General features: G+C 39.1%; 2 protein-coding genes and 1 long non-coding RNA gene across 7 annotated transcripts; 2 read left to right on the top strand and 1 right to left on the bottom strand.

Annotated features, from left to right (window-relative positions):
• On the bottom strand, positions 1–1,414 carry LOC309491392. The gene is made up of 2 exons (XR_014203096.1): positions 1,331–1,414; positions 1–651 (listed from the first exon to the last, which is right to left on the bottom strand). It is a non-coding gene; the product is annotated as an uncharacterized lncRNA (long non-coding RNA).
• A 71-nt stretch (positions 1,415–1,485) lies between these two features.
• Positions 1,486–5,034, top strand: LOC309491391 (uncharacterized protein). 3 transcript variants are annotated; one of them, XM_082190423.1, is made up of 7 exons: positions 1,486–1,715; positions 1,849–2,050; positions 2,139–2,246; positions 2,360–2,493; positions 2,599–2,772; positions 2,881–3,116; positions 3,346–4,517. In XM_082190423.1, the coding sequence occupies exons 2-7, from the start codon at positions 1,925–1,927 to the stop codon at positions 3,900–3,902; spliced, it is 1,335 nt and encodes a 444-aa protein (XP_082046549.1). In that variant the 5' UTR covers positions 1,486–1,715; positions 1,849–1,924; the 3' UTR covers positions 3,903–4,517. The 3 variants fall into 3 exon arrangements, with proteins under 3 accessions (XP_082046549.1, XP_082046548.1, XP_082046550.1); XM_082190424.1 differs by lacking the exon at positions 1,486–1,715 and having other exon boundaries at positions 1,746–2,050; positions 3,346–3,567; positions 4,414–5,034; XM_082190422.1 differs by lacking the exon at positions 1,486–1,715 and having other exon boundaries at positions 1,743–2,050.
• A 282-nt stretch (positions 5,035–5,316) lies between these two features.
• LOC309491396 (uncharacterized protein) lies at positions 5,317–9,527 on the top strand. 3 transcript variants are annotated; one of them, XM_082190460.1, is made up of 13 exons: positions 5,332–5,403; positions 5,675–5,794; positions 5,938–5,982; positions 6,072–6,190; positions 6,279–6,401; positions 6,476–6,541; positions 6,640–6,728; positions 6,826–6,931; positions 7,218–7,323; positions 7,611–7,689; positions 7,798–8,033; positions 8,402–8,623; positions 8,807–9,527. In XM_082190460.1, exons 1-13 carry the CDS (start codon positions 5,394–5,396, stop codon positions 9,214–9,216), a joined length of 1,731 nt encoding a protein of 576 aa, XP_082046586.1. In that variant the 5' UTR covers positions 5,332–5,393; the 3' UTR covers positions 9,217–9,527. The 3 variants fall into 3 exon arrangements, with proteins under 3 accessions (XP_082046587.1, XP_082046586.1, XP_082046585.1); XM_082190459.1 differs by having other exon boundaries at positions 5,675–5,803; XM_082190461.1 differs by having other exon boundaries at positions 5,317–5,803; positions 6,160–6,190.
• The last annotated feature ends 10,163 nt before the right edge of the window (positions 9,528–19,690 follow it).

Raw genomic sequence — 19,690 nt, 5'->3', positions numbered from 1 at the left:
TTGCACAAACAAATTATTTTATTTTTTTAAAACCAAGTTTTCAAGCGAATTCATTGTGTGTTTCTCAGCGTTTAAAGACAACGTTTAGGTTTAAGATGACCATTGTCATTAAAGGGTGTGAGCGTGCACAGACTAAGGCCCTCACAATGCAAATGGCATTAGTGCAGGGCAGGCCCTGTTGTGCTGCTGCTCATTTAGTGTGGTTTTTTTTTTTAATTACATTTCTTCAAATCATGAATTGTTCTTTAAAATCGTTGAAATAATTTCTTTCACGTGTCTGTTTGTCTCCCAGGACTCCTGATCGTCATCTTGTCCACTGCTTGCGGTGCCACAAGCCTCAGGAGTGCATCTCCGTTCACCTGGCTCGTGTGTGCATGAGGAGCAGCACTCCAGAGGAGAGAGCAGCCGAGGTGCAGAGCGCAAAGGCCTCAAGCAAGGGTTGGGTCCGCTACGGCAGAAACTGGGACTACAATGTCATCTGCAAGCTCATTCCTGACAGATGCTCCCAGGCCAACTTGGTCAATGAACTTCTTCGCCGCGGCTTCTTCGTTGCCAATCAGCCCTCGGAGACCGATGCTGAAGCTCCATCTCCAACCCGCGTAGTCCCGTCTGGTCCGACTCAAAAGTAAGTGCAGTAAACCGTGTGCTACACTGCAAAAAGAAAAAGAGTGTTATTCCCCCTCCGTATCCTTGTCTCGTTTTCCAGTCCAAATATCTAACAATTCTTAAATCAGGATGCATTCACTAGATGTCATAATTATAGTGGGTCCTGTTTTCTGTGATAAGTAAATCAGATTGAAGGGAGTTGTTAACAAAGACATTCACTGCAAAAAATGCTTTTCTTACTTAGTATCCGTGTCTTGTTTTCCAGTCCTAATATCAAAAGAATTTCTTAAAATCAAGATGAATTTACTAAAGTAGTAAAATGCTATATTATGTCTGGTTTTCTGTGGAAATAATTAAAATGAAGGGTTTTTTTGCTTAACACAAGCAAAACTATCGGTCCATGGGGTAAGAAAAATATGGTTTCTTATTGAATTTAAGGTTCTTTTTCTTAATCCATGGACAGATAGTTTAGCTTGTGTTGAGTAAAAACCCACTTCATTTTAATGCATCTTCATGTAAGAATTTTTAGATGTTTGGACTGGAAACCAGACAATAATACTAAGTAAGAAAATGTTTGTTTTTTGCAGTGCAGCATCTTATACAAATCTACTCCTCTAGTAAATGCATTTCGACTTGAGATTATTTAGCCATTTGTACTGGAAACAAGACAAAAGTACTAATTAAGAACATCAATCATGAGAAATGTAGTGTGGATGTTACCTACCATAAGGTGACAATGCAACTGAATAAAACAAACAAACAAACTCACTGACATGTGCGACCACACTTTTATCCTGAGATGATAAAGTCACAATGCCAAGAAATGCTCTTGGCTCTCACCTGCAAACACTCTGCAATCAATCAGTCAATCACCCTCATCAACTCGACACAGTGTCTGTCAGCTGTTTGTCTGGTGTTGAGTATGATCCTGCCATGTGTTCCCTTGTCTAATGTGCCATGTTGTCATTGGTTCATTGTTTACAGGTGTCCCTTGTCTTGTCATTAGTCTTGTGTGTATTTAAGCCCTCATGTTTGCCACGTGTCTTTGTCAGTTTTTTGTTTCACTGTACCCGTGTTTGCTGAGTGTCATGCCGTCCCATCCTTCTGTTGTGAGTTAATGCCACGCTGTGCTTTTGTTCTATGTCTGATCTTGATATGTTTCTAAATGCATTTGAGTTCTCATCTATACTTGCCTCCAGCAGATCCCTTACACCTGTCTTGTTTTTTGTTTTGTCCAAACAGGTTCTTCCTCTTTGGGATTGCTGCACTCAAAGATTGTCAAACTATTTTAAGAGTGGCGAAGCCGGAAATAAACAGGATGTGTCAAGATCTGGAGATGGGCAGAAAACTCGGGCACAGAGAAAGTACCATGTATAGGTACTACTGCGAAGCTACACTGGTTTTTGCCCACATGCTGCGCCCGATTGCTGTGGAGTCCTTGACAGTAAGTCCATGTCTACTTTAAAGACTTTACGCTCATGATATGATGCAGTGTTTACGTATGCATTAGTGACCGCTCTTTCGTTATCCAGGATTCAGATTGGCTTGATCGGTTTGAGCATAGTGGCAGGGTGGTGATCGGCGTAGGGAGGGGCACGGATACCAACACGCTGCTTGCCCTGACCCAATGGGAGGAAGCTGTGAGTTTTAGTATGACATAAACAGCCGATGACTTGCTACCATTGTTTATACCATTTAATAATCTTTTGTTCGCACAGACATTTTTTCCCTTTTTTGTTTTTGTTTCCCATAGTGTTTGCAGGTCTACTTCAGCAAGATAAGGCCAGGGAACATCTGTCACGAGAAACCATGCAATGCCTTCTTTCTTGTGTCCTCCGGTGAGGCGGTCTCCAGCGTATCGCGAGACCTCAAATGCCTACACGATCTGTATGTACCTGCACATATGCGTGTGTGAGTGCACACCGTTAACTACATTTTGTCAGTCACAGTCATTTCACAGGCAACCCTTTGTGTTCCATTTTGTTTCTGCAGGCACAAACTTCCCCACTTTACTAGCCAGGATGTGCGCAGGGCGGTTGGCATTGCTGCGCAGAAGCTAACGGAGCCCCAACGGCAGGCGGTGCAGTTTTACCTGGACCGTGGCGCTCGTGATGTCGGACCACAGGACGCTGTTGACGCAGCTGTGCTGCTGGACTCTTTGTGCGTGTAAGTCTCTTCACGCAGCAAGGACCTAACATGTCACAAACAATCTTTACATCCGAGTAGCCATAATTTTGCCCAAGTAACAAACCTTTTTGTTCCTCGCCTACAAAGCAATTCTTCGGACGACGACCACCAGTCATTTGCTGAATTGGCTACAGCCGGAGGCAGTTCGAGTCTGCCAACTGCCCGCAAAGACTTCTCTGCATTTGTGACCAGTTTTCCCATTTCACTGGATGGGCAGCCTCCATCGAAAAAACAGCGTGTGAAGTATGGGTTTCCTGAAGACGGCACCTTCTATGATAAGTGGCGGGTCTCGCAGTACGCCCAGAGGCGGGAATATCTTCTGGGTAAGTCTCCGAATCCACCAATACAGCATTGTCCCGCATTTTAACATGCAGACGCTGCAGGTTGCTGTGGGGTTGTGTGTTTTTTTTTATTTTTATTTTTTTTATGCAAACCCAAAACCCAAAGACCTTTTTCTACCACACACTATCTCTATCAAAACGCAGCAATGTCCGACTCACACCGATCACTTTTGACTTCTTTTGAGTAAAGTGGTTTCATTTTGTCTTTCAGAACACTTCAAAGTCCATAAGCCTTCGACCGGAAAGTTGTCGAGGCTGATTAGGCAGGAGGGGTGGAAGTCCAACTACCCGAAGCCAGAGGAGATTCAACGGTTGTGGAAACCATCTCCTTCCAACCTCGCCATAGAGTCGGATGAGGCCATAATGAAGTGCCTGTCTGAGCAGACCTGGACGGGGCTGGCTATTAAGGACTTCGGTGCCAAGCAAGGTCGTGGTAAGGGTAAAACTGTGGCATTAGTTTGTTCTATAAATGAAACGTGGGCCATGCAACGTATACTGCAAGGAATTATTAGCATAGGCAGTAGAGGTTTTTTTTTTGGTAAAAAAAAAGTAAATTGGACTACTTTTCAGATTGTATTTCATAAAACAACATCTCAGGAAAATGTTAAGGGGTTTAAAAAAAAAAAAAAAAATTCTGTTACAGAACAGGGCATTGATTTCATACGTGTCCACTGTAGAGGACACCAGGACTTAAATCATGTTTATCAGGCATTTTGTGAGACGAAACAAGTGAATATGGAAATAAATTATACATCAATATTTCTATGAAATATTAGATATTATTATTCAAATGTTGCCAATTATTACTCCAATTATTACACTTCTTTTTTCATTAAATGTTGCTCCAAGAACACATTAATGTGCACATTAGATACAGTTTATAGATACATTGCATTGAATGGGAATATTAATTTATGGACATTTTACCCACATATTGCATAAAGTAAAATGGTGTATCAATTCATTCCATTATTTCTTTCATAACATAGTTGAGAATAATCTTTATACAAATTTTGGTTGAAAAAATCCTGAAACCCCCAAATTTATTGGTGATTGAAAAAAAAAATCCCATTGTTTTTGCCTATACATATAATTTCATGTCATTTTATTTTTTAAACAACTTAGTCCTGACGTCCACTACAGAGGACATAGCATAACGTATGAATAAAATATTATTTTTCAAAAATGTTTTTTTTTACCATTTGTTTATTGTGCTCTAAACAGTGTGATAACCTGGAAAAAAACTAAATTCAAAAAACTTTTTTTTTCTGGGTCCCAGGAGGATATCTGTTGCTAAAGTGGAAGTTGTCTCAAGTTGTCCAGCAGAGGGCAGCAGATTCCTTTTTAAATGAGAAGTCCCGCTCCTTATTCTGTTCTCAGTTATGGCCTAAAGTTTATTATAGATGCAGAATATTAAAAATGAAGGGGCAACGTGTCTGACAATCTTTATGAATAGACAAAATGATATGATATGTTCAATCGACCCCACTGTCCTTCGGTCTCAAATGAAATGCACATGTGCTTTAAGTAGTTTTTTCTCTTTTTTATTTTTTACTTTTTATATTGTTATGTTTCCTTTTCATGTAAAGCACTTTAAATTGCCATTGAGTATGACATGTGCTATATAAATAACGTGCCTTGCCTTTGCTACGAGGGGCAAAACATCAGTGGCCACGAGTGTAAATTAGAGATATTATAGCCTACTGTATGGCCACCGCTACTCTACTAATTCCCATCCCCCTCTGTGACCTGTGACGTCTTACTGTCAATCAAACCTGTTGTTTTACACCGTGTGAGATCGATCTTCTGCTGATCAAGGTGACAGTCTTTCAACTTTTTTAATTATTTGCATGATATTTCAAGTTATGCCTGTACTTATGACATCACGTGAGCGGTTTCGAAACTGGGCTACTGAGTGGATAAATAACAGTTTCATGTGGCTTTGAAGTGATCGAGCGTTTATACGCTGTGTTGTTACCTTGTAACACTTTTGCTATAGCTTTTTTTTTTTTTTCTGCCATATATAAAACCATTTGGACATGAACATTTTTTTACTAAAAAAAATACCATGCTTGAACGTCATGTAGCGAAACAATGATTAATTTTGTAGTCTTTATTGTTCTCTTGTTTAAATTGTATTTTTGATTGTGTATTTATCAACATCTTTGGCTCTTTTTAATTTATACTTTTTGAATGATTATTTGTAGGTTTTCTAAAAAGAATCAGTTATTGCAAGAGACTGATTTTTGACGTGTGACAATGGAAGAAGGTAAGGCCCGATTCACTAGAAAACTGCCATGCAAAGTTTGGTCCCACTTCATCAAGTGTCTTTAAGGACATCGTCAATGAATGAATAATTTAATTACATATATATATATACATAGAGAGAGAGAGAGAGAGAGAGAGAGAGAGAGAGAGATCAAATGATTCTATCCTCAAGTCCTTTTATTAGACAATTGCTTTGAGTGATAGCCATATGGAATAAGTTAGCACTGGGACAATAACCCATCTCATAATTCACATTCATTATTTCTTTCTAGAGTCTGTGAGACGCATCAGAAGGCAATACAAGGATGTAAGACGACATGTTGTCCAACTCATTATAGATAGCAAGGAAGACATGAGGAGGCTAGAGCATCGTCTGCTGGATCTGGGCACATGTACAAACAGTAAAATATCAATTCACATACTTTTTTTAACATTATATTTATTTTGTATAAGGCAAGACACATTTAAAATTGTAGTTGTGTTGTCAAACTAAATAAACAAATAATCTATCACTGTGTTATCCACCCTTCCACAGCAGAAACTGTGTCAGAAACTCAAGTCAGCCCACGCATAGAACAGTGTAAGTTAGAAATATTGCGTCTGTGATGTGAACTATGGGAAGGCTCTTTGAAAAGTGACATTATACACTCAGTATGTTTTCAAATACAGGCATTACAGATGCATGGAGAGGAAAGAATGTTTTTGTGATGGTCTCCAAAATTGGGCCATACAAAGTCTTCTTTTTTGACCTTTACAGTACTTCTCCAGGTCTGGAGCTCGAGAGTGAGGTACACAAACAAACAGTCGCTTGACTTTATTATTATGTATAATAAACACAACATGTATGCACCCTCATGTGAACCTCATTGTCAGCAGGTCATCAATGCCTTCATCTATCTGGAAATCCAGAAATTCAACATTCGGTCAGCAGAGCAGGCATTCTACATAGACAGCTTTGAAATGAGAAAAATTTGGCGAGGACATTTAACAATGCTGAAGGTTGGTTTTATTCAGTGTAAATACGATAAGGTCACAAAGGCTTTGAATTCTAACAACAACAAAAATATTTTCAGATTGACCCCTCAGTGTACCACTTCATCATTGGCATCACAAACAAGCACAACCACTGGACAGTTACGGTATAAGATGGAACTTGCTTTGTTTTTGAAATAAACCAAACTAAAATGGACCATTAGTGTGCATAACTATGTTTCTATATATTCTAAAATACTGAAAGGTTATCCTGCCATCACAGAAGAAGGCATTGTTTTTAGACCCAATGGGAGAAAGTCAAATCGATATAATGAAGTGCCAGAAGGTGACAAGGTATGAATAAATAAAATCAAAGGCTTTTTACAGTAATGTATTTGAAACTACAATGCATAGCGCTGTCATTTGTTACATTGTTGTTTGTCAATATAAGAGCACTGATGCTTCAGAGAGGATACGACGCCTCAGCCTGGACGTGCGAGACGGTTCCTCATCCCAAACAGAGGGATTCCTCGTCCTGTGGAGTTTTTGCACTGAAGGTATCAAAGGTGTAAAAAACTGCTCAACTTATTTTGATGAGTTAATGTAATATGTTTTCCTGACATATAAGATTCAACTTATTTTTTTAAGTCAGTTTGATGAATTCAAGTTTCAATGACTTAAACATCCAATTTGATTGAATAATAAATAAAAAAATAAGGATGATTATATGATGGTGGCCATGGACATCATATAGTAATTTCTAATAGCACTGTCCTAAAATGACAACATATATATATATATATATATATATACACACATCTTTTTTTATTACATTTTTTGTAGTTTGCCGAATGTATTCTCCGTCAGCAGCCAATTGATTTTTCCAGTGATGAAGAATCAGTTAACAACCTCAGGAAACACATAGCTGTCACTCTTCTACAAGACAGTGGTACGTTTCACGGAAGTTCTCAAGTTCAGACAGAGCACCATTCATTTTAGTACACATCGTTTAAATCACTGATGCATAACCAGTTTTTTAAATTATGATTTAGTATGTAGAGTAGACCTTATGGCAGTAAAATCCTTGAGCTGTGAATGTCTCGAGAAGCTAATAAAAATGTTCGTAATGATTATTGCAGTTCTTCCCAGACATGACACAGGGAGAGCATTACATCTATATAAATTGTTTTTGGCCTCCTATTTTTTTTCTCTCTTTTATTCTGTATTGTTTTCTAGATGATTTAACCCGGTTGTGCTCATTCTGGTTGTGCCAGGACGCTGTTGACGCAGCTGTGCTGCTGGACTCTTTGTGCGTGTATGTCTCTTCACGCAGCAAGGACCTAACATGTCACAAACAATCTTTACATCCGAGTAGCCATAATTTTGCCCAAGTAACAAACCTTTTTGTTCCTCGCCTACAAAGCAATTCTTCGGACGACGACCACCAGTCATTTGCTGAATTGGCTACAGCCGGAGGCAGTTCGAGTCTGCCAACTGCCCGCAAAGACTTCTCTGCATTTGTGACCAGTTTTCCCATTTCACTGGATGGGCAGCCTCCATCGAAAAAACAGCGTGTGAAGTATGGGTTTCCTGAAGACCGCACCTTCTATGATAAGTGGCGGGTCTCGCAGTACGCCCAGAGGCGGGAATATCTTCTGGGTAAGTCTCCGAATCCACCAATACAGCATTGTCCCGCATTTTAACATGCAGACGCTGCAGGTTGCTGTGGGTGTTTTTTTTAATTTTTTTTAAAATTTTTTTGTAAACAGCCGCCAAGTTTTTACCAATGCTTAAGGCATTTTTTTTTTCTAAACCCCTTAACACAGCAACACACCCACATCACACAATTAGCCAAGGGTTTGATCTCCTGGTCAAAACTAAACCTTTGTTTGTTTTTTTTTAATACAAACTCCAAACCCAAACACCTTTTCCTACCACACACTATCTCTATCAAAACGCAGCAATGTCCGACTCACACGATCACTTTTGACTTCTTTTGAGTAAAGTGGTTTCATTTTGTCTTTCAGAACACTTCAAAGTCCATAAGCCTTCGACCGGAAAGTTGTCGAGGCTGATTAGGCAGGAGGGGTGGAAGTCCAACTACCCGAAGCCAGAGGAGATTCAACGGTTGTGGAAACCATCTCCTTCCAACCTCGCCATAGAGTCGGATGAGGCCATAATGAAGTGCCTGTCTGAGCAGACCTGGACGGGGCTGGCTATTAAGGACTTCGGTGCCAAGCAAGGTCGTGGTAAGGGTAAAACTGTGGCATTAGTTTGTTCTATAAATGAAACGTGGGCCATGCAACGTATACTGCAGTGAATTATTAGCATAGGCAGTAGAGGTTTTTTTTTTTTTTTTACAGAACACATTTTTCAAATGAATGCAATGTTTATTCAACCAACTCAAAATGTAATGTTTTGTTCTATTGTAGGAGTGGTTGCAACACGGCCCTTTCTTAAAGGGGAAATAGTTTGTGACTATCACGGGAAGGTGATTCCAGCATCAGTTGGGAAGGAGATGATGCGGGACCTCGGTGACCAGGCTGGCTACTTGTTTTTTTTTAAGGCGGGCCAAAGAGACCTATGTGTCGACGCGCAGACCTTTCCCTGCACATGCCATCCCAACTCGGACACGTTTGGCCGACTCATAAATCATTCTGCAAAGATGCCAAACTTAAAGCCGTTTTACTGCTCCGTTAAGCTGAGTGGAGTGAAAACGGATGTAATTTTGTTCAAAGCGCTCTCTGACATACCTGTCGACACCCAGCTCAAATTCGATTATGGTGTTCGGAGGACCTCATTCCGTGGCGAGGGCTTAAACCTAGAATGGCTTGATGAGTAGGCCAGGACTTGCACCTAAAAAATCTGTCCTGTCACTTTTCGACACAGGCGAAGCTTGGTTCCGAGGACTGGATGAATTTGTATGTGGATCTTGTGCCGAAGATGGCTGCCTGCCGGGGTTTTTTTGTCTCCCCTTTCCCCTCAGTCCACAGAGCTTGATTTCGTTGCCAGTTGTTTTGTCTCAATTTTATAGTTCTGTTATAGTTTTTATTTTATAGTTCTTTAATGTTTACATTGTTTCTTTTTAAGATGTTATTTTGTAAAATGTTTGTCACTTTTTTATTTTTCAAATAAATCTGTTACCCATCTCAATTTCTCTGCTTGTTCTCTATAAATATTTTAATTTGAGATGTCATGCATTAGTGTATACAACCAAATTACTTTTTAGTGTATACAAAAGTGAGCCCCCCCCCCCCCCTCCTGATTTGAGCCTCTGAGTCCAGTTCTCATGCTCCGTAGGCCCTTAACATTGCAACAGAAACCAGTGTATTTACAGAAAACAATTTCAAAATGAATGCATTGTTTATTCACAAACTCAATGTAATGTTTTCTTCTATTGCAAATCACAAGTGGTGTTGTGGCCTTTGACCCTGCATGCAGACGGCCTGACGCAAAGTGTACTTGAGTTTTCCCCACCTGTTAACCTGTCAATGCGTAATGGTTGCATTTGGCGTGCATATCAGCACCAGTGCTGAACCGGCTCAATGGCTGTATGTAATGTGGCTTTGTATGAATTTGAGCACCTATGCCCAGTTGTCCTGCTCTGGCTGGGCCTGGATGGATGGATGGCTAATACATTAAAACAAGCAAAATTATCAAGTTATGTCCCTTTTGATCTGTTTCTATGTGTGAGTTGTTTGTATTGTTCTCTGTCCAGGAAGAAGACTGGATTGGTCCTGCAGTCTGATTGGTGCCACGTCCTGATTGGTCAGCTGACTCCTGATCGTTTATTACATATTTGTAACTCTGTGGTCTAAGTTTTAAATGTTACAAAAATAAATGCCTTTTAAGACATCTTTCATCTTGTGTGTTGATCTCATGTTAGGGTTAGGGTTAGGTAGGGAGGTAAAAACGACTTTCACCCTCATTAGTAACCACCCTCATTTGCATATATGGAATCTGATTGGCCGAATCTTAACTGTCCAGATATCTGCAACGGTGTGTTTTATCTGTACGAAACTTGGTTTATATAGTAATTGATGTATGGCTAGTCGACTGGTGGTGGTTTGGTGCGCCTCTAGCGCCACCAGGTGTGTAGACACGGTACTGCACTTTATTTGTTTTTTTTTTAACAGGGGTCTATTTTATAAATTGCTGTTGTATCTAGGGTTATTTTATATAGGGGTGGTCTATCCTGGTATATTTTGGGTAGGGTCTGTGTAGGTCCCGCCAGTGGTCAGTGTTTTTTGGTTTTGTTTTCTGTTTTTTTGTGCAGGTGGTGGGTAGGTTTAGCTGGTTAGGTGAGGTAGCGTGCCAGGCCTTTGGCCTTTGACCCTGCATCCATGCAGACGCCCTGACGCAAACTGAACTTGAGTTTTCCCCCAGCTGTTCACCTGTCAATGCAAAATGGTTGCATTTGCCGTGCATATCAGCACGAGTGCTGAAACAGCACCAATGCTGACAGGTAAGTGTCTATTTCTATAGATAGATTGATGGATGGAGTGATGGATGGATGGATGGATGGATGGATGGATGGATGGATGGATGGATGGATGGATGGATAGGTACATGAGTTGAAACAACTTTTTGTTAAAAAAAATGTTTTTGTTTGAAAAAGTGAATGTTTTTTAGGCCTGTGTTACATTGATGGATGGAGTGATGGAGTGATGGATGGATGGATGGATGGATGGATAGATAGATGAATAGATGAATATATAGATACATGAGTTTAAACCACTTTTTGTTAAAAAAAATATGTTTTTGTTTGAAAAAGTGAATGTTTTTAGGCCTGTGTTATACATGGATGGATGGAGTGATGGATGGATGGATGGATGGATGGATAGATAGATAAATAGATAGATAGATGAATAGATGAATATATAGATACATGAGTTTAAACAACTTTTTGTTAAAAAAAAAAAAGTTTTTGTTTGAAAAAGTGAATGTTTTTAGGCCTGTGTTATACATGGATGGATGGAGTGATGGAGTGATGGAGTGATGGATGGATGGATGGATAGATAGATGGATAGATGGATAGATGGATAGATGGATAGATGAGTTTGATCGACTGTTTGTTCATATTTTTTTATTGTTTTGTGTTAAATATTGAAAGTAGTCTTTGGACTAATGGTTAGTTTGGGTTTAGGGTTAGTTTGAGGCTATGGTTAGGTTAGGGTTAAAATGGCATATAGGTAGGGAGGTAAAAACGACTTTCACCCTCATTAGTAACCACCCTCATTTGCATAAAGGGCATCTGATTGGCCGAATCTTAACTGTCCATATATCTGCAACGGTGTGTTTTATCTGTACGAAACTTGGTTTATATAGTAATTGATGTATGGCTAGTCGACTGGTGGTGGTTTGGTGCGCCTCTAGCGCCACCAGGTGTGTAGACACGGTACTGCACTTTATTTTTTAGATTTGTTTTTTTTTAACAGGGGTCTATTTTATAAATTGCTGTTGTATCTAGGGTTATTTTATATAGGGGTGGTCTATCCTGGTATATTTTGGGTAGGGTCTGTGTAGGTCCCGCCAGTGGTCAGTGTTTTTTGGTTTTGTTTTCTGTTTTTTTGTGCAGGTGGTGGGTAGGTTTAGCTGGTTAGGTGAGGTAGCGTGCCAGGCCTTTGGCCTTTGACCCTGCATCCATGCAGACGCCCTGACGCAAACTGAACTTGAGTTTTCCCCCAGCTGTTCACCTGTCAATGCAAAATGGTTGCATTTGCCGTGCATATCAGCACGAGTGCTGAAACAGCACCAATGCTGACAGGTAAGTGTCTATTTCTATAGATAGATTGATGGATGGAGTGATGGATGGATGGATGGATGGATGGATGGATGGATGGATGGATGGATGGATGGATGGATGGATGGATAGATAGGTACATGAGTTGAAACAACTTTTTGTTAAAAAAAATGTTTTTGTTAAAAAAAATGTTTTTGTTAAAAAAAATGTTTTTGTTTGAAAAAGTGAATGTTTTTTAGGCCTGTGTTACATTGATGGATGGAGTGATGGAGTGATGGATGGATGGATGGATGGATGGATAGATAGATGAATAGATGAATATATAGATACATGAGTTTAAACCACTTTTTGTTAAAAAAAATATGTTTTTGTTTGAAAAAGTGAATGTTTTTAGGCCTGTGTTATACATGGATGGATGGAGTGATGGATGGATGGATGGATGGATGGATAGATAGATAAATAGATAGATAGATGAATAGATGAATATATAGATACATGAGTTTAAACAACTTTTTGTTAAAAAAAAAAAAGTTTTTGTTTGAAAAAGTGAATGTTTTTAGGCCTGTGTTATACATGGATGGATGGAGTGATGGAGTGATGGAGTGATGGATGGATGGATGGATAGATAGATGGATAGATGGATAGATGGATAGATGGATAGATGAGTTTGATCGACTGTTTGTTCATATTTTTTTATTGTTTTGTGTTAAATATTGAAAGTAGTCTTTGGACTAATGGTTAGTTTGGGTTTAGGGTTAGTTTGAGGCTATGGTTAGGTTAGGGTTAAAATGGCATATAGGTAGGGAGGTAAAAACGACTTTCACCCTCATTAGTAACCACCCTCATTTGCATAAAGGGCATCTGATTGGCCGAATCTTAACTGTCCATATATCTGCAACGGTGTGTTTTATCTGTACGAAACTTGGTTTATATAGTAATTGATGTATGGCTAGTCGACTGGTGGTGGTTTGGTGCGCCTCTAGCGCCACCAGGTGTGTAGACACGGTACTGCACTTTATTTTTTAGATTTGTTTTTTTTTAACAGGGGTCTATTTTATAAATTGCTGTTGTATCTAGGGTTATTTTATATAGGGGTGGTCTATCCTGGTATATTTTGGGTAGGGTCTGTGTAGGTCCCGCCAGTGGTCAGTGTTTTTTGGTTTTGTTTTCTGTTTTTTTGTGCAGGTGGTGGGTAGGTTTAGCTGGTTAGGTGAGGTAGCGTGCCAGGCCTTTGGCCTTTGACCCTGCATCCATGCAGACGCCCTGACGCAAACTGAACTTGAGTTTTCCCCCAGCTGTTCACCTGTCAATGCAAAATGGTTGCATTTGCCGTGCATATCAGCACGAGTGCTGAAACAGCACCAATGCTGACAGGTAAGTGTCTATTTCTATAGATAGATTGATGGATGGAGTGATGGATGGATGGATGGATGGATGGATGGATGGATGGATGGATGGATGGATGGATGGATGGATGGATAGATAGGTACATGAGTTGAAACAACTTTTTGTTAAAAAAAATGTTTTTGTTAAAAAAAATGTTTTTGTTTGAAAAAGTGAATGTTTTTTAGGCCTGTGTTACATTGATGGATGGAGTGATGGAGTGATGGATGGATGGATGGATGGATGGATAGATAGATGAATAGATGAATATATAGATACATGAGTTTAAACCACTTTTTGTTAAAAAAAATATGTTTTTGTTTGAAAAAGTGAATGTTTTTAGGCCTGTGTTATACATGGATGGATGGAGTGATGGAGTGATGGATGGATGGATGGATGGATGGATGGATAGATAGATAAATAGATAGATAGATGAATAGATGAATATATAGATACATGAGTTTAAACAACTTTTTGTTAAAAAAAAAAAAGTTTTTGTTTGAAAAAGTGAATGTTTTTAGGCCTGTGTTATACATGGATGGATGGAGTGATGGAGTGATGGAGTGATGGATGGATGGATGGATAGATAGATGGATAGATGGATAGATGGATAGATGGATAGATGAGTTTGATCGACTGTTTGTTCATATTTTTTTATTGTTTTGTGTTAAATATTGAAAGTAGTCTTTGGACTAATGGTTAGTTTGGGTTTAGGGTTAGTTTGGGGCTATGGTTAGGTTAGGTTAGGGTTAAAATGGCATATAGGTAGGGAGGTAAAAACGACTTTCACCCTCATTAGTAACCACCCTCATTTGCATAAAGGGCATCTGATTGGCCGAATCTTAACTGTCCATATATCTGCAACGGTGTGTTTTATCTGTACGAAACTTGGTTTATATAGTAATTGATGTATGGCTAGTCGACTGGTGGTGGTTTGGTGCGCCTCTAGCGCCACCAGGTGTGTAGACACGGTACTGCACTTTATTTTTTAGATTTGTTTTTTTTTAACAGGGGTCTATTTTATAAATTGCTGTTGTATCTAGGGTTATTTTATATAGGGGTGGTCTATCCTGGTATATTTTGGGTAGGGTCTGTGTAGGTCCCGCCAGTGGTCAGTGTTTTTTGGTTTTGTTTTCTGTTTTTTTGTGCAGGTGGTGGGTAGGTTTAGCTGGTTAGGTGAGGTAGCGTGCCAGGCCTTTGGCCTTTGACCCTGCATCCATGCAGACGCCCTGACGCAAACTGAACTTGAGTTTTCCCCCAGCTGTTCACCTGTCAATGCAAAATGGTTGCATTTGCCGTGCATATCAGCACGAGTGCTGAAACAGCACCAATGCTGACAGGTAAGTGTCTATTTCTATAGATAGATTGATGGATGGAGTGATGGATGGATGGATGGATGGATGGATGGATGGATGGATGGATGGATGGATGGATGGATGGATGGATAGATAGGTACATGAGTTGAAACAACTTTTTGTTAAAAAAAATGTTTTTGTTAAAAAAAATGTTTTTGTTTGAAAAAGTGAATGTTTTTTAGGCCTGTGTTACATTGATGGATGGAGTGATGGAGTGATGGATGGATGGATGGATGGATGGATAGATAGATGAATAGATGAATATATAGATACATGAGTTTAAACCACTTTTTGTTAAAAAAAATATGTTTTTGTTTGAAAAAGTGAATGTTTTTAGGCCTGTGTTATACATGGATGGATGGAGTGATGGATGGATGGATGGATGGATGGATAGATAGATAAATAGATAGATAGATGAATAGATGAATATATAGATACATGAGTTTAAACAACTTTTTGTTAAAAAAAAAAAAGTTTTTGTTTGAAAAAGTGAATGTTTTTAGGCCTGTGTTATACATGGATGGATGGAGTGATGGAGTGATGGAGTGATGGATGGATGGATGGATAGATAGATGGATAGATGGATAGATGGATAGATGGATAGATGGATAGATGAGTTTGATCGACTGTTTGTTCATATTTTTTTATTGTTTTGTGTTAAATATTGAAAGTAGTCTTTGGACTAATGGTTAGTTTGGGTTTAGGGTTAGTTTGAGGCTATGGTTAGGTTAGGGTTAAAATGGCATATAGGTAGGGAGGTAAAAACGACTTTCACCCTCATTAGTAACCACCCTCATTTGCATAAAGGGCATCTGATTGGCCGAATCTTAACTGTCCATATATCTGCAACGGTGTGTTTTATCTGTACGAAACTTGGTTTATATAGTAATTGATGTATGGCTAGTCGACTGGTGGTGGTTTGGTGCGCCTCTAGCGCCACCAGGTGTGTAGACACGGTACTGCACTTTATTTTTTAGATTTGTTTTTTTTTAACAGGGGTCTATTTTATAAATTGCTGTTGTATCTAGGGTTATTTTATATAGGGGTGGTCTATCCTGGTATATTTTGGGTAGGGTCTGTGTAGGTCCCGCCAGTGGTCAGTGTTTTTTGGTTTTGTTTTCTGTTTTTTTGTGCAGGTGGTGGGTAGGTTTAGCTGGTTAGGTGAGGTAGCGTGCCAGGCCTTTGGCCTTTGACCCTGCATCCATGCAGACGCCCTGACGCAAACTGAACTTGAGTTTTCCCCCAGCTGTTCACCTGTCAATGCAAAATGGTTGCATTTGCCGTGCATATCAGCACGAGTGCTGAAACAGCACCAATGCTGACAGGTAAGTGTCTATTTCTATAGATAGATTGATGGATGGAGTGATGGATGGATGGATGGATGGATGGATGGATGGATGGATGGATGGATGGATGGATGGATGGATAGATAGGTACATGAGTTGAAACAACTTTTTGTTAAAAAAAATGTTTTTGTTAAAAAAAATGTTTTTGTTTGAAAAAGTGAATGTTTTTTAGGCCTGTGTTACATTGATGGATGGAGTGATGGAGTGATGGATGGATGGATGGATGGATGGATAGATAGATGAATAGATGAATATATAGATACATGAGTTTAAACCACTTTTTGTTAAAAAAAATATGTTTTTGTTTGAAAAAGTGAATGTTTTTAGGCCTGTGTTATACATGGATGGATGGAGTGATGGATGGATGGATGGATGGATGGATAGATAGATAAATAGATAGATAGATGAATAGATGAATATATAGATACATGAGTTTAAACAACTTTTTGTTAAAAAAAAAAAAGTTTTTGTTTGAAAAAGTGAATGTTTTTAGGCCTGTGTTATACATGGATGGATGGAGTGATGGAGTGATGGAGTGATGGATGGATGGATGGATAGATAGATGGATAGATGGATAGATGGATAGATGGATAGATGAGTTTGATCGACTGTTTGTTCATATTTTTTTATTGTTTTGTGTTAAATATTGAAAGTAGTCTTTGGACTAATGGTTAGTTTGGGTTTAGGGTTAGTTTGAGGCTATGGTTAGGTTAGGGTTAAAATGGCATATAGGTAGGGAGGGTTAGGGTTAGAGTTAGGGTTAGGGTTAGGTAGGGAGGTAAAAACGACTTTCACCCTCATTAGTAACCACCCTCATTTGCATAAAGGGCATCTGATTGGCCGAATCTTAACTGTCCATATATCTGCAACGGTGTGTTTTATCTGTACGAAACTTGGTTTATATAGTAATTGATGTATGGCTAGTCGACTGGTGGTGGTTTGGTGCGCCTCTAGCGCCACCAGGTGTGTAGACACGGTACTGCACTTTATTTTTTAGATTTGTTTTTTTTTAACAGGGGTCTATTTTATAAATTGCTGTTGTATCTAGGGTTATTTTATATAGGGGTGGTCTATCCTGGTATATTTTGGGTAGGGTCTGTGTAGGTCCCGCCAGTGGTCAGTGTTTTTTGGTTTTGTTTTCTGTTTTTTTGTGCAGGTGGTGGGTAGGTTTAGCTGGTTAGGTGAGGTAGCGTGCCAGGCCTTTGGCCTTTGACCCTGCATCCATGCAGACGCCCTGACGCAAACTGAACTTGAGTTTTCCCCCAGCTGTTCACCTGTCAATGCAAAATGGTTGCATTTGCCGTGCATATCAGCACAAGTGCTGAAACAGCACCAATGCTGACAGGTAAGTGTCTATTTCTATAGATAGATTGATGGATGGAGTGATGGATGGATGGATGGATGGATGGATGGATGGATGGATGGATGGATAGATAGGTACATGAGTTGAAACAACTTTTTGTTAAAAAAAATGTTTTTGTTAAAAAAAATGTTTTTGTTTGAAAAAGTGAATGTTTTTTAGGCCTGTGTTACATTGATGGATGGAGTGATGGAGTGATGGATGGATGGATGGATGGATGGATAGATAGATGAATAGATGAATATATAGATACATGAGTTTAAACCACTTTTTGTTAAAAAAAATATGTTTTTGTTTGAAAAAGTGAATGTTTTTAGGCCTGTGTTATACATGGATGGATGGAGTGATGGAGTGATGGATGGATGGATGGATGGATGGATGGATAGATAGATAAATAGATAGATAGATGAATAGATGAATATATAGATACATGAGTTTAAACAACTTTTTGTTAAAAAAAAAAAAGTTTTTGTTTGAAAAAGTGAATGTTTTTAGGCCTGTGTTATACATGGATGGATGGAGTGATGGAGTGATGGAGTGATGGATGGATGGATGGATAGATAGATGGATAGATGGATAGATGGATAGATGGATAGATGGATAGATGAGTTTGATCGACTGTTTGTTCATATTTTTTTATTGTTTTGTGTTAAATATTGAAAGTAGTCTTTGGACTAATGGTTAGTTTGGGTTTAGGGTTAGTTTGGGGCTATGGTTAGGTTAGGGTTAAAATGGCATATAGGTAGGGAGGTAAAAACGACTTTCACCCTCATTAGTAACCACCCTCATTTGCATAAAGGGCATCTGATTGGCCGAATCTTAACTGTCCATATATCTGCAACGGTGTGTTTTATCTGTACGAAACTTGGTTTATATAGTAATTGATGTATGGCTAGTCGACTGGTGGTGGTTTGGTGCGCCTCTAGCGCCACCAGGTGTGTAGACACGGTACTGCACTTTATTTTTTAGATTTGTTTTTTTTTAACAGGGGTCTATTTTATAAATTGCTGTTGTATCTAGGGTTATTTTATATAGGGGTGGTCTATCCTGGTATATTTTGGGTAGGGTCTGTGTAGGTCCCGCCAGTGGTCAGTGTTTTTTGGTTTTGTTTTCTGTTTTTTTGTGCAGGTGGTGGGTAGGTTTAGCTGGTTAGGTGAGGTAGCGTGCCAGGCCTTTGGCCTTTGACCCTGCATCCATGCAGACGCCCTGACGCAAACTGAACTTGAGTTTTCCCCCAGCTGTTCACCTGTCAATGCAAAATGGTTGCATTTGCCGTGCATATCAGCACGAGTGCTGAAACAGCACCAATGCTGACAGGTAAGTGTCTATTTCTATAGATAGATTGATGGATGGAGTGATGGATGGATGGATGGATGGATGGATGGATGGATGGATGGATGGATGGATGGATGGATGGATAGATAGGTACATGAGTTGAAACAACTTTTTGTTAAAAAAAATGTTTTTGTTAAAAAAAATGTTTTTGTTTGAAAAAGTGAATGTTTTTTAGGCCTGTGTTACATTGATGGATGGAGTGATGGAGTGATGGATGGATGGATGGATGGATGGATAGATAGATGAATAGATGAATATATAGATACATGAGTTTAAACCACTTTTTGTTAAAAAAAATATGTTTTTGTTTGAAAAAGTGAATGTTTTTAGGCCTGTGTTATACATGGATGGATGGAGTGATGGAGTGATGGATGGATGGATGGATGGATGGATGGATAGATAGATAAATAGATAGATAGATGAATAGATGAATATATAGATACATGAGTTTAAACAACTTTTTGTTAAAAAAAAAAAAGTTTTTGTTTGAAAAAGTGAATGTTTTTAGGCCTGTGTTATACATGGATGGATGGAGTGATGGAGTGATGGAGTGATGGATGGATGGATGGATAGATAGATGGATAGATGGATAGATGGATAGATGAGTTTGATCGACTGTTTGTTCATATTTTTTTATTGTTTTGTGTTAAATATTGAAAGTAGTCTTTGGACTAATGGTTAGTTTGGGTTTAGGGTTAGTTTGGGGCTATGGTTAGGTTAGGGTTAAAATGGCATATAGGTAGGGAGGTAAAAACGACTTTCACCCTCATTAGTAACCACCCTCATTTGCATAA

Source organism: Leuciscus leuciscus, assembly GCF_965113295.1.
Source record: "Leuciscus leuciscus genome assembly, contig: HAP1_SCAFFOLD_202, whole genome shotgun sequence".
Classification (NCBI taxonomy): Eukaryota; Metazoa; Chordata; class Actinopteri; order Cypriniformes; family Leuciscidae; genus Leuciscus; species Leuciscus leuciscus.
This window is presented reverse-complemented; position numbering and strand designations above follow the sequence as displayed.

What these genes read in the sequence shown, in the direction of transcription:
- LOC309491396 (XM_082190459.1), top strand. An exon ending in GACATTTAACAATGCTGAAG is followed by an intron (nt 6,402 to 6,475) that starts GTTGGTTTTATT and finishes AAATATTTTCAG; the next exon opens with ATTGACCCCTCAGTGTACCA. An exon ending in CACTCTTCTACAAGACAGTG is followed by an intron (nt 7,324 to 7,610) that starts GTACGTTTCACG and finishes ATTGTTTTCTAG; the next exon opens with ATGATTTAACCCGGTTGTGC.
- LOC309491391 (XM_082190422.1), top strand. Translation starts at nt 1,772, where the DNA reads ATGCATTTGAGTTCTCATCTATACTTGCCTCCAGCAGATCCCTTACAC. An exon ending in TTGCTGTGGAGTCCTTGACA is followed by an intron (nt 2,051 to 2,138) that starts GTAAGTCCATGT and finishes TTCGTTATCCAG; the next exon opens with GATTCAGATTGGCTTGATCG. An exon ending in GAGGCGGGAATATCTTCTGG is followed by an intron (nt 3,117 to 3,345) that starts GTAAGTCTCCGA and finishes TTTGTCTTTCAG; the next exon opens with AACACTTCAAAGTCCATAAG.